Below are 13,048 nucleotides of genomic sequence, written 5' to 3'. Positions count from 1 at the left end.
TTACATTTAAAATACAGACTTGTGTTACAGTGCAGTACCTTCTAAAGATCCCCTGTCACCTGCAGTCTAACTGAGTCTTCTCTCTATGTGTATTTGTTTAAGGTCTTCCAGGGAGGTGCAGAACTACTGCATCTTGCAGTATCACATCCTTAAAGACAGTATCAGCTTGATTCCTTCTAATACTGCCCAAACAAAATTATATTTTAAAAAAATATTTCTAGCCTTCTTCTCATATTGATCATTCAAAATTCACAGAATCACTTACTTGTGGGAAAGAGAGGTAAGAAATAAGGCTCTTATTCATTTTTCCTTCAGCACCAATGGGTATTTTTCTGAGCTTGAGTTAGTATAGGGAAAGAGAGGTTATTAAGAAGTGAAATTCCTCTCTGCTGCTATTTTCCTCCTAACAACACTGCATTTTCAGTTGAAAACTTGAAAAATGGAATGCCAAACCATGTTCTGAATAGTTTATTCACTTTTCCCACTACTGTTGTTTATAAATTTTACACATTTCAAATGGCTTTCATTAAACAGCCATTAATGCAGAATTCTTTTCACATCATCTTGATCAGTGTTACTATCCTTCCCTTCTGCTCAATCACTAAAATTTACTTTGTTTCCAAAACTTCTGTAAGCATTAATTACACTACAATTATACCTCAGAGTTTTATTTACTTCTATCCATCTGATTTCAGTTCTTCCATATTTGCAGAGGAAGGAAAGGATAATAAAATGTGAGACTCATGAAGGAAACCCAATTACAGTGCAGATGTTTTGCAAGTTGTCACAAGCCTTAAGGCGCTGCAACATACAACTCTTCTAATCCAAGCATCTCATGAATGCATCAAAACATTTTTGTGATCCTACAGGAAACTCTGCTCATTTAAATTACATTCACAAATGGTTTGAAAAGCAATGGCCTGTGGATACTTTCTGAATAGTTTTGTTCTTCATCAGAAACAGCTTTGAAAGGAAAGTTCATAATAAGCTTATGTGCCATGTTCCTCTAAAAAAAAAAATCTACTTTGGGGATGTTTTGATTTTAAGAAGTTCACTTTTTTTCCCCATAGACCTCTAATCTTCAAGATTATACTGTGGAAACCATAAGAAAGGGATTCTCAGTTGAAGATGGCCTATAAAAGTACAAGCTTTATGAAAACACTGTTTTTTCTACATCTACTCATTATCTAAATCAAAACCTGAAACCCACCTGCCAGATTAAAAAAAAACTGAATAAAATAACATCTGCATTTATAGCCTTTTGTAAATTGTTTTGTTATTTTAAGTCACCATTTCAAAGCCAATGTAGAGATTTCAGGTATTAACACATATTCAGCTAGAGGGGACTTTATGATTACACATACATAACCATGTATCAGACTGCTACATTTGATTTATACAGAATGAAAATGCCTTTGTCTCTAGTGGTCTGCTAATGTTCACTTAAATAGATCTAGTATGTTTCAAAAATTGATTTAAAGGAAAAAAAAACCCACAAATAACTGTCACACACCCCAGGAAACTACACCAGGTATCAGCTGCAGTAGGGAAGAGAAGGAATTAGGAAGAGGAAATATGAATCAAGATATATTTGAAACTTGATGTAAGTGAAGGAACAGAAGAAGAAAGTTAAGTTGATTAAAATGTTAAGCAAAGATGAAAAATTAAGCAAAAGCAGAAAGAAAAGATTCAGCCATGGCTTTTTCAAAAAGCTAGGAAAAAGAGCTGTATGAGAATTCAACAGCTGTGGAAGAAAACCAAGAAACAAGAGTTGTCACATCTGACATTGGAACATGTCAAATGGACAAGGATCTTCAGTAGTCTGCTTGCAGGAAGGAAATGTAAACAAAGATGAGAATTAAATAATTAGCATTATTGCAGAAAGGATAGGTCAGATAACAGAGTTCATGTTACAGCATGATGTATTTTGGCTCACAGTGAGGCACAGAGGATTTAAAAAGAAGCAATGACAGTCACGAGTGATGGATTTAAGACTTTTATAAAGGGTTCTGCTGAATGCCAGCAAAGGGATATATAAGATGGGATTAAAGTATGTGACTTGAAAAAGCTCCTCCTTCAATGACACAAGAAAGGGCATTAAGACATCCACAGCTACACAAAATCCAAAGTCATGAAAATGAAGTCTCCTAGTCTTTTTACTGCTCTCGTATCTTTTACTGGTAACACACTTGAATATTTGTCTTTTAGTTTTCACCCATTCCCTCCAAATGAAGGTAAGAAATAACTTACACCCCTTGCCTGTCAGGCTTACATAAACAACCAAACTTTTAATAGCAAATTCTGACAATCATCAAGCACCTGATCAGGCTTCTGAAGTATATTCATTATACACAGACTGGCATAGTTGCTCTTTTATGTCATTGAGGTGTAAGTTGAATATTCAAACTCAACTAGTACCTGCTGCTGAGCATTTAGCTTTTGGGAAGGGAAACCCTATGAGGTGGGAGATTTTTTAAATACCATTGGGAAGTCACTGTGAAAATGGCCACCTAGCTTGCTTTTACTGTGAGGCAGTGGAAATTTTCCCCTGACATTCTTTTGTTAACAAAGGGCAGACGACTTGTCCCATCAACAACGCAATAAATTCCAAAAACATTAAGAAGTGAAAAACAATGGCTGAAATGGCCAAAATTATGTTTATCTATTATACTTATCTATGATTTCTGAATTATGCCATAGAACTTTGCCCTATAGTGTGAATTTTAAAAATTATACATTTTGTAGTAATGAAAAAATTGAGTAGTACCTTCACCTAGTAACTATGTAGCTTCTTCATGAATCACATGAAGAAGGCATCTTCTAATCATTGGACCAGCTTAAAATGACCCAAGAGAAAGGAGGCATGCCTTTCTCTCCTTGGATGAGACAAAAGAGCAGGGCTCAGCATATTTTCCCTATAATTACTACTACAGCCATTTCCTAAGCAGCAATAGCTGATTGTCAAGAATCGCAAACATAAATGGATGACTTACTAATAAGGAAGAACAGGAGAATCAATCAGTATGTCAGCCTTACTTTACATAGCCTGTATTAATTAATACACAAAATGGATTAGTATCCTGAATGCCTTTTGTAGTGAAAAGTTCATCTTTAACCAAAGGTTAGTGAGACAATGGGAAGGCAAATGAGGTTCTACCAGACTAAAACGTATCACCTCCCTGCCCCTTCTTTCTTTGCAGATTTCATCTCATTTAAATTTGGATGTTAAAATTCTAAATTGTTTTAAGACTATTTCAAAAATTAAATGGCAATCAGGTAGCTGAATACTTCATTATGCACAGAGAATTTACATTAAGAAGCATTTTTCACCTCAAACTGTAAAGTTTGAAATAAAAAATCTGAACAATGTCAGATGTGTGTCACAGTAATGCAATGACTGAATGGCAACTGTTAATACTAGACAATCATTTTACTGGATGTCAAACAGAGGTATTTTTAAAATCTATTTCCTTCATTTTTACATACTATCATTTATTTTATTTCATTTACTTTACGGTGGAGAATGAAAAACATTCATGCACTAATCTCCAAGAAGTTGCACATATGACATTTTACATAATTACAAAAAAAAAACCCCATGACACTCATGTGGCCAGTCTGTTAAATTTGTCTGACTCAGTTTTGAAAAGAGGCATTCTCTTTACATAATATCTCCACACCTGAAATATTTTTTCTTCAATGAAGGTAAATATCTGGTCAACATCACTTGTTCTCCTCAGCACAATAACAATGAAGCTTCATTAACAGACCAAGAGGTGAAGTATGTTATCACTGAAATCTGATGTCAAACCTACAATGGTGTTACTCAAAGTGTATGAATCTGCTAATGAATAACAGATTGTGGTGTGATAGAATCAGTCTCTCCTTCCTCATTCATTAAATGCATCCTTGAAATCCAATTGCACTGTTTTCTGTACACTTGACTATTATTTCACTTAGAGCATAGCAAACATGACTTCTTTTCAACTCCTATCAATTGCAACCCTTTGCTAAAGACAAGGTGGGATTTTTTTTTTATTTGTCAAATGACTGCAACAGGATTAGAGGAGCAGACTTTCAAATTAAACGTGTGAAGTATGCTTTGACATTAGCTAGGACACTCCATAGCTGAAACATAACTTGAAGCTTTCACAAATTCCTTCCAAATTATTTTGTTCAAATTCAAACCCTCACAAGCACCGGAAGATCTTGCACTAGCTACTAACAATCAGTGTTAATTCAGTTAAACTGAATTAAGTCACATTTACAGAGCAGGACAATAAAACAGTGCTTTCTAACACTCTGGAAATTTGAAGCTTTGAGTATAAATCAGGCCTTTAACAACACAAAGTCCTGGGAACTTACATGTATCCATTATCTGAAGAATGCCATACCCATCTCACAACCACTAACAGAATGACCCCTGAACTCAAAGATATATAGCTGTGTTCTATATGACAGGTACACAGCAAGGTCAGAAAAACCTGCTTTGGTCCATAATAAATACAGAGAGTAGTTTGAAAACTTGTGGTCTGCACCTTAAAAGTTTTTAAGCCAGAGAAGCAGATACTGCAGATCCTGATCATTTCAAGTCACAGCCAAAATCATACAATGTAGTTTGAGTAATTCATTAAGTAAATTCTGAGAGCCCTAACAACACTGACACAAAAAGTTAACACTTTGGCCGAGCTGAAATGTAATATTGAATGTTGTGCAAAATGGTAGTCTGAAGATATTTCAGAGATACTCCTTCACTGCCAGCAGGTTTTAGAGCACATATGACTAAGAGTACTTTCTTTTGGCGAAACCCTTCCACTGAACATCACTTAAACAAAAAGATACCCCTACTGAATTCACTGAATTTTAAAGTTGTAAATCAAACTCCACTGTTACCAACACTTAATGCTGAATAAGGCTTTGTGCTATCCAGCTACTTACATTAAAACAGTTTTCCTGTCAACAGTGTTGCCCCGAAGAAAACTGAAGAATTTAAATGAACTTATACTACACTTATTTCACAAGGTATTTAAGTATTTTTCCTCACACAGCAATCCACAGCACAGTATTTCTGTACTTCAGTAATTGAGGTAGAAAACAACTTACCCTATGTTTTTCCTTTACTTTCTTCCTGTATTCTTCTTTGTCAAATTTGTCCTCTTCACGCAGTATTTCTTTTGCTTTATCTAGGTTGATACCACTGGCATCATCTTCCTCATCTGCTTGCGCCAAACTGGATTTTTGCACAGGTGGCCACTGCTGCACTAACTGAATTAGAGATGCCAGTAAGGAAAATAATGGTTAGAATAATTTCTTCCACATCATACACTTTTGGTGCCTTAAATATTCCAATACATTATTTTTCCAGACTAATTAAAAAAGTCACCTACAAAGGAACCAAATTAACAAACCTTATTTAACTTCACATTCAGTTAAAAATTACTGTCTTAAAGTAGTGTCACTATTATATCACATTACTGTATAGTGAATTCATTTGAATTTCTTCCCTTATTTTGTCCTCTTTCCTGATTAGAACAAGTAATTTCTAATCCTGCCGGTCATTTGGGAAGAAAAACACTGCTTGCTCTCAAGAAATGACTCTCAGACAAAAAGTGAATAAATCTAAGCAGTATCTTTCATGCAAGCAATCAACATTCCAACATATTAACCAAGACAAAAATCAGACAAGCGTTTATTCCAGAGTACACAAAAAAAAAAAGCATGACTGTAGGTTCATGTTTTGAGAGAAGCAAGGAGAATAGACATGGAAGGGGTTTTGATAATTGTACTAAGACCATATTGGAAATGCTGAAAATGCTGGACGACACACATCCAGCTTCCCTTAAATATCTGACACTCTGGATTCAAGACAAAGACTACACGTTCACCAAAAAAATATCCCCATCTATCTTATGACCCAGTAGCTTATACCTCATGGTATGAGCCCACACCTTCAAGGGAAAGTCTGCAAAATCATTCTTGCCCATGGATTGGTAGAGTACTAACTCTTGAAAGGAGAGTACATGGCAGAAAATATAGAATGCCTTTCAGTACAAATGCAAAACCAAACACATTTAGGACTCCCTAATGTACACAGGGTGTTAAACAGGTTTATTTAACAGGTACAGATAAATCCAACCCCTTGTTTCCACATCTTTCTATAAAACTGAGTTTGTGTAGTTGTATTTTCTAGAAAGATACATTTTTAGAGGACTTTACCAAAGAGAAGCATGTCAAATAGAACAGTAAAATTTCAAAGCACAATTTTACACAGCTCAGGGAAAAAAAAAAAAACCAAGAACAACATCCACAGATGCAAATTTTATGTTTCCTTAAATGTCACCCCTTTTCTATTCTATGGCTTTTCAAACTACAATCTTTGTGATTATTTTTCTCTCCATCCTTGCTCCTTTTTTCTTCATTGCATATATACCTAAAACATTTGCACATGAATTTTAACTTGAGACAACAGCTTCAGAATATCTAAAAATATCTGACATTGTAGTTTTTGGTCAATGGGGCAACCTCTAAAACCTTTTACATTCTGTCTAATGTTAGTAATTATGTATATGGCTACACTCCCTCCACCTGCAATATAAAATGCTTTTTTTTATTTAGTCAGAAAAAAAGAAAATTACATACTTGTAAAGGTGACCTCTCTTTCAGTTTATGCCTTACTGAAATTATTTTAAGGAGGAAAAAAAACCACCCTACTTTTTATCTTGGTGCTGGAAATGGATAAACAACATACACAGCATCTGAAGCTGTGAAATCAAATGCCAGAAAAGTTCATGAAACGTGGACACTTGTTAGTGAGGTTATTTCCACAGGGAAAACCTAGAATGACGCTAGCATCCACAATAGTTCCTTTCAGTATAAAATCAATACATTTTTCCATTGTTCTGTTAAAAGAACAAATCAAGTAACTGGCAAATTTCCAAGCACTGCTACATCAGCACCACTAGGCAAAAATTTGGTACTTCCTTTGCTTTTCTAACAAAACTTTTAATCTAGAAATAGTGAATGCTGGGAAGTAAACCAGGGTCTTCTTTTAATTCCAGTACATTAACTCAAGACTTTTGGGAGTTTTGGCAAACAGCTACAGGAAAATTGATTTACATTTCTGTAAGGAAAAAAAACATGCTCTTGATTCCATCTGAAATTGAAGATAATAGGCAGAGAAGAGATACAGCTCTGTACAGCCACTTACAGCTCTCATACAAGTATCTTACACATACAAAGATAAAAAGAGGTCAGTGCTCAACATTTCTTTTTCCCAATGGAACTGAATTCTAAATGGAAGCTGAACACTTTTGCAAAATGTAAGCGCTTTACAAATACCACACATTTTTTAGAAGCGTGACTTTTTATACATATATAAAAGTACATTTTTGACGTTATAGAAACAACTTCAATTCCCACCAAAATACAACTACTTTTCAGTGATCTTACCTCTCCATCTTCAGTAAAAACTACTTTTGTGTTAACTTTAAACTTCTTCTTCAAGATTTTTTTGGCTTCTTGGGTCTTAGTTGTTTTTTTCTTCATCTTTGATTTTGACATGGTCTGCATAAAAGAAAGTAAGTTTTCTTATGAGGTTTTTTCTAGTCATAGAGTGTATACTTCAAACTTCCTTAAAAGTAATTAGATGTATTAAAATTTAATTCCTAAAACATGAGTGAGACTAATTTCCAGTAAAAATCAACCAGCAAACTTTTTCATAAAAGTGTTTTAAGGCGGCTGTATCATCAGAAATTCATTCACTCTGATAAAAATTTAGCATCATTTAAATCCTGCCAGTGCCAGGACACCTGGCTCATTCAAATCTCACTAACCTTTCAGGGACAAGGACACTTAGATTCACCAGCTTATGCAGCTAGCAAGCCTCATGAGACAAGAAATACAGTATAACTGAGTTGAAGACATAAACTACAACTGACCAGATACCAATTTCAACTCACTTGTCATCACATTGTCCCCAGACACCACTGTAAACCAGTTTGAGCTATCCATGCATCAATAAAAGCCACAAGTGGCCATGCAAGAATATTCCTACTTTGTAACTTTTGTCTCTTACAGAATATTCAGGAGGTGTTTACCAAACTTAGAATTAAGTACCATTTAAATATCGCAAAAGTTACTGGCATCATAAAAGAAAGTAGTGGAAAAAAGTGGTGAAGATACCAGAGCAACTAATGAATGAATCCACAGAAATTGTGAAATCCACAGATGGCCTTTATAAGTTTCCCCAAGGCACTCATCTGATGGTAACATCACAGAACTGAAGGATGTGGAGATTCAGCACCCCCAACTCTTCTTCCAAGAACAAAGGCCGAATATGTTCTAACATCTACCAGGGCACAATACACAGAAGACTTTTTGAACAGTAACTGACATTGCAAAAACTATTTTATGGCAAAGATTTTCTGAAGGAATATGTGGAGACTCCATAGGAGAAAGCCCATGACTCATTCATCATCCTGTAAAGACTCTAATCTCTCCACTACTCAGAAAAAAGTGCCTGAAAAACAGTCACTAAACTGTCTAAACTTCTAATGAATAATAGAAAGTAGTCAAAGCAGCCAGAAAGAAAAAGGAAAAACTGAACCTCTTCTCACTTTCATTTTTTATTTTGGTAATTTTAATCAGTTTTCATGTTCTATACAAAATCCGCTATAAAAGGAAGCAAAAAAAAAACCATTAACTCAAAGTCACTGTTGTCATTATGGTCAACACACTAATGCACTGAAATATGAACTATAAAAGAGAAAAATTACAGTCCTTCAAACAGGAAAAATGGCTTGTGACAGCTACTACACTGTGATATCAAGAAATGACCATATCTATTATAGAAAATAGTACCTGTAGCAGCACTTTTGTCCTCAGTATTGTCAAACATTTTTTTGCTGCACTGTGCAGCTACCACTGGTTAGGTACATCTGTAACAGCTCAGAAAGCTGCACTACTCCCTCATGACTGCTGCTTATCCTACAAATACAAATTGTTTCAGAACCTGCATTAGCATAAAACCCTTACCTCAAAATACAGACTACTTAGTAGAAGAACAGGAGCTGTCCAGAGGAAGAATTTCAAGAGAGATGTACTTTAAGGTGGTGGGACAATATTACTCACTACCACAATTCAACTCTTCACTATTTCAACAGCTGCTTTCAGTTTTCTTTTTTAATTAAACAGTCCTTTATTTCTGCACTGCCAATATTATTGGTACCAGCATAATATGCTAATATAAGAAAATATTACTGTAAGATTGAAATTGGTACTCCAGTTATTTTGCAAAATTGCATTTAACTGTGAACTTCAGCTGTTTACATTTCTTGGTTTAAAAAGGGTTTTCCCAGCTAAGGAGCACAAATATCCAATGAGCTGTCTTCATCCACACACAAAGGCAACATTTCCACTTGTACCTTTGTTCCCTGTCCTTCCTCTGAGTATGATACTGCTGAGTTGCATGAGAAAAAATGGGATAGTATAAAATTTCCAAACAAATAGCAGGAACGAGAAGAGGAGAAGAATAAAATGGGAAGCTTAATTTTCTCACTATAGACTCAAAAAGCATAGTGTAAAATCATTGTGTGAATTTGGCAGATTTATAATATCGCTTGTCTAGTATTACAGAAAGGGATCAAAATTTTAAAAAACCTGCAGAAAAAATCTTGAGTATAAAAAACCCACACTCTCTAGATAATTAAACTGTGGTTTTTATTAGGACACTGCATTCGGTTTGCATGGCCAGCTTTTGGTATGAGGGGAGCTTCAGGGGTGGCTTCTGTGAGCAGCTGCCAGAAGCTTTCCCCATGTCCAGCAGGATCAACGCCAGCTGGCTCCAAGATGAACATGTTGCTGGCCAAGGCTGAGCCCATCAGAAGTGATGGTAAAGCCTCTGTGATATTTAAGAAGAAGGAAAAAAAATATGGCACAGATATAACTGCAGCCAGAGAAGACTGCAGTGAGAACATGTGAGAGGAACAGCCCTGCTATCCTGGGTTGTAGTTTAGGATGTATTCTATCACCATCTTCAGTTAATGGCCCATCAATGCCTTTTGCATGACTCAGAGATAACTCCCTCTGAGAGCTATCTCTCTCTTTAATGGGCCATCAAGGCCCTCTTCCATGACTCATCATCCCATTGTGAGATGCTCCGCCCATGGGGAAGAGCCAAGCATTCTCACCTGGATATAAGCTGGAATTTGGGACAGTAGAAGGAGCCCTCACCCACTGATTCCCAGAGGACTGGAGCTACCAGACCTTTCTACAAGATTTCTGTTTCAGGAAGACCACCTCGTCTGGACTGTTTCCATCACCCTGATCAGGTTGTATTCTGACTCTGTCAGTGGTTTTTCTTTTTGTATTTATTTTATTTTATTCTCTTTTATTTTCCTTTTCTTCTCATTAAATTTTATTTCTGACTTAGAGCCTCTCACTTGGTTTGTTTTCAAAACCACAACACCTGCAGACACCAAGGTCAGTGCAGAAGGAGGGGCAGGAGATGCTCCAAGTGCCAGAGCTGAGATTCCCCTGCAGCAGACCATGGTGAGGCAGCTGTGCCCCTGCAGCCCTTGGAGGACCATGGGGATGCAGAAATCCACCTGGAGCCCATGGAGGAGATCCACACCAGAGCAGGATGCCTGAGAGAGGGCTGTGAACTCATGGGAGGCCTGTGCTGGAACAGGCTCCTGGTAGGGACCTGCAGGACCATGGAGAGAAAAGCCCACACTGGAGAAGGTTTCCTGGTAGGACCTGTGATCCACGCTGGAGCAGCCTGTCCTTGAAGGACTGACCCACACTGCAGCAGTTCACAGAGAACTGTTGCCCACGGGATGGATCCACATCAGACAAGTTCATGAAGAACTGTCTCCCGTGGGAGGAACCCCATCCTACACGAAGGTAAGGACTCCTTTCTCTAACCAGTGGCAGGAACAATATGTGATGAACTGACCACAACCCCAATTCCCCGTCCCACTGTGCCACTGCTGAGGAGGAGGAAGAGCTGAGAAGGAGGGGCGCAGGGAAGGTGTTTAAAGGTCTGGTTTTACTATTCATTATCCTGCTCTGATTTTGTTAACAATAACTTCAATTATAATCTCGATCTTAAGTCTGCTTTGCCTGTGATGATATTCATTGAGTGATCTCTCCTGGTCCTTATCTCAAGCCTTAGTTGTATTTTTTCTCCCCTGTCCAGCCGTAGAAGGGCGTGACAGAGAGGCTTGGGTGGGTGCCAGGCATCCAGTCAGGGTCAACCCACGACACTGGTAGTTTAGCTTTCTGAGCACTCTTCAAAGTTGATGGCTATCGAGGATCCTTCAGCTTCAGAGACAGCACCCTGACTGACTCATAGTTTAAGACCAGATGGGCTCAGATATCAAAACAGTCTCATCACAGATGTAAGCACAATTTTCCAAACTACATGACTTCAGTATTCAGGAATAGAAGAAGGAACCTTTGGTGTGTTAGGGCAGTGGTTTCTGACATAGATTCCCTGTTCCAAAGGGGAAGCTATGTAGTCCAGGCTAAGAGTCAGGCACATCAGCCATGGAGTGTAGAGTCCTGGGGCTACCATGTGGTTCCATACATGCTGCTTTGGTTTCCCTTCTGGAGATCTCTCTTACATTTTTCTAGAGTCCCTACATAATCCTGAAGTGTCTCTCTTCTGTGACTTAACCCTCTCCCTTCATGTATCTCCAGTAGCATCTTTCAGAGGATCTATTCCCCACATTCCAAGAGCCTCTTGCCCTACTTCCTGCTTCAGTGGTTGCTGCTTTATATTGAACATACCTGTGCCAGATGTTTCTCCAAGTGGCTTAAGTCTTCATGCAGGATGGGTTGTTTAAATCCATCTCAGCTCATGGCCTCCTCCATGACCCATGACACATTGTGACCCCCTCACCCAAATTTCTAATGCCACTGCCTGTCTTTGCCTTGACCTCACATTTGAACAGCTACATTGAAACATCCATTTCCCATCTAGCAGGAGTCTGATTTATCCATTTTAAAAGTGAAACATCATAGACATGAGACCTCAGGCTTCCTTCATCTTAAGTACTCACCCTTGGTTCCCTGTGTTTTCAAGCTATTCTGCTTAATCATTTCCCATTTTCATCTTTGTACTAGGTAATACCTGAGCATGGACAGGCAGCAGGCTGACATTCTCTGTGGCTTCATCTCTTCTTCACAAAGAGTTCACCACAGCAGCAAGCACCACCAGCTGCTGGAGGTTGCCAGAAGATAACCTGCCATCTGTTAACCTTAAGTTCTGTAGAGAATACAAAGGCAGCAGGAGTCATGACTCCTCTCTGCCCAGTAAACAGCTGGAATTTGGGATCACAGGCTTTGCAGGCAGAAGTACAATCACATCAGCAGATACAAGTGAATGGAGGGTTTCTGCTGACAACTGGACCCTGTTCCAGGTGCCAGAGAAAGCCATGGGCTTGGGCATTCTACAGCGAGCAGAGAGGGCACAGCTGCTGTCCACACTGATCAGCTTATTGCAGGTCCTGCTCAACTACTATTTATCTCAGTAAATCCCTTTCTAAAGCTGAATTATTCCATCAGATAAGCCATTGATCCAAATAAAACAGCATGGGTGATCTGGACAGAGGTTTTCACGTTGCTATTAAGATACCAAAGGAATTCTGCATTTGAACTCAAGTTGCTAACAGCAGTTTAAACAGCAGCTGGTGCACACACCCCTCTCTGTCAATGAGAAGAGACTAGCTGCTGCTCATCAGCAGGTACATTTTGCCTATGCTTAACACAATAGGCCTTCAAATACCATCTTTTCCTCAATAAAGATGTGGCAATAGTTAAACTGATCAAACAAGACTAGACCAATATTTAGCCTCTTTAAAATTAGATGTAACACTTAAACATTGTTTAACTTAAACAAGTTAAGAGTCAAGTTTCTAAAACGTCCATAAAATGTAGGATCAACTGCAGAGTTGGGGGATTTTCTACTGTTACTAATCTAAAGCTGAAATTTCTTTTTCCTTTCATACATGCCAGATGGCTTGTTGGATTATTTAATGAGTAACAA

The 13,048-nt window shown here is 37.7% G+C and overlaps 1 protein-coding gene across 1 annotated transcript in view; it reads right to left on the bottom strand.

Moving 5' to 3' along the window:
- LOC136357602 (probable ATP-dependent RNA helicase DDX10) overlaps positions 1 to 13,048 on the bottom strand; it is a 157,941-nt gene that overhangs the window by 52,623 nt on the left and 92,270 nt on the right. The window contains exons 14-15 of the mRNA XM_066313022.1: positions 7,450 to 7,563; positions 5,104 to 5,265 (exon numbers count right to left, since the gene is read on the bottom strand). Coding sequence (XP_066169119.1) covers positions 5,104 to 5,265; positions 7,450 to 7,563 — 276 coding nt within the window. The remainder of the gene's footprint in view (positions 1 to 5,103; positions 5,266 to 7,449; positions 7,564 to 13,048) is intronic.

Source organism: Sylvia atricapilla, chromosome 2 (assembly GCF_009819655.1).
Source record: "Sylvia atricapilla isolate bSylAtr1 chromosome 2, bSylAtr1.pri, whole genome shotgun sequence".
Classification (NCBI taxonomy): domain Eukaryota; kingdom Metazoa; phylum Chordata; class Aves; order Passeriformes; family Sylviidae; genus Sylvia; species Sylvia atricapilla.
This window is presented reverse-complemented; position numbering and strand designations above follow the sequence as displayed.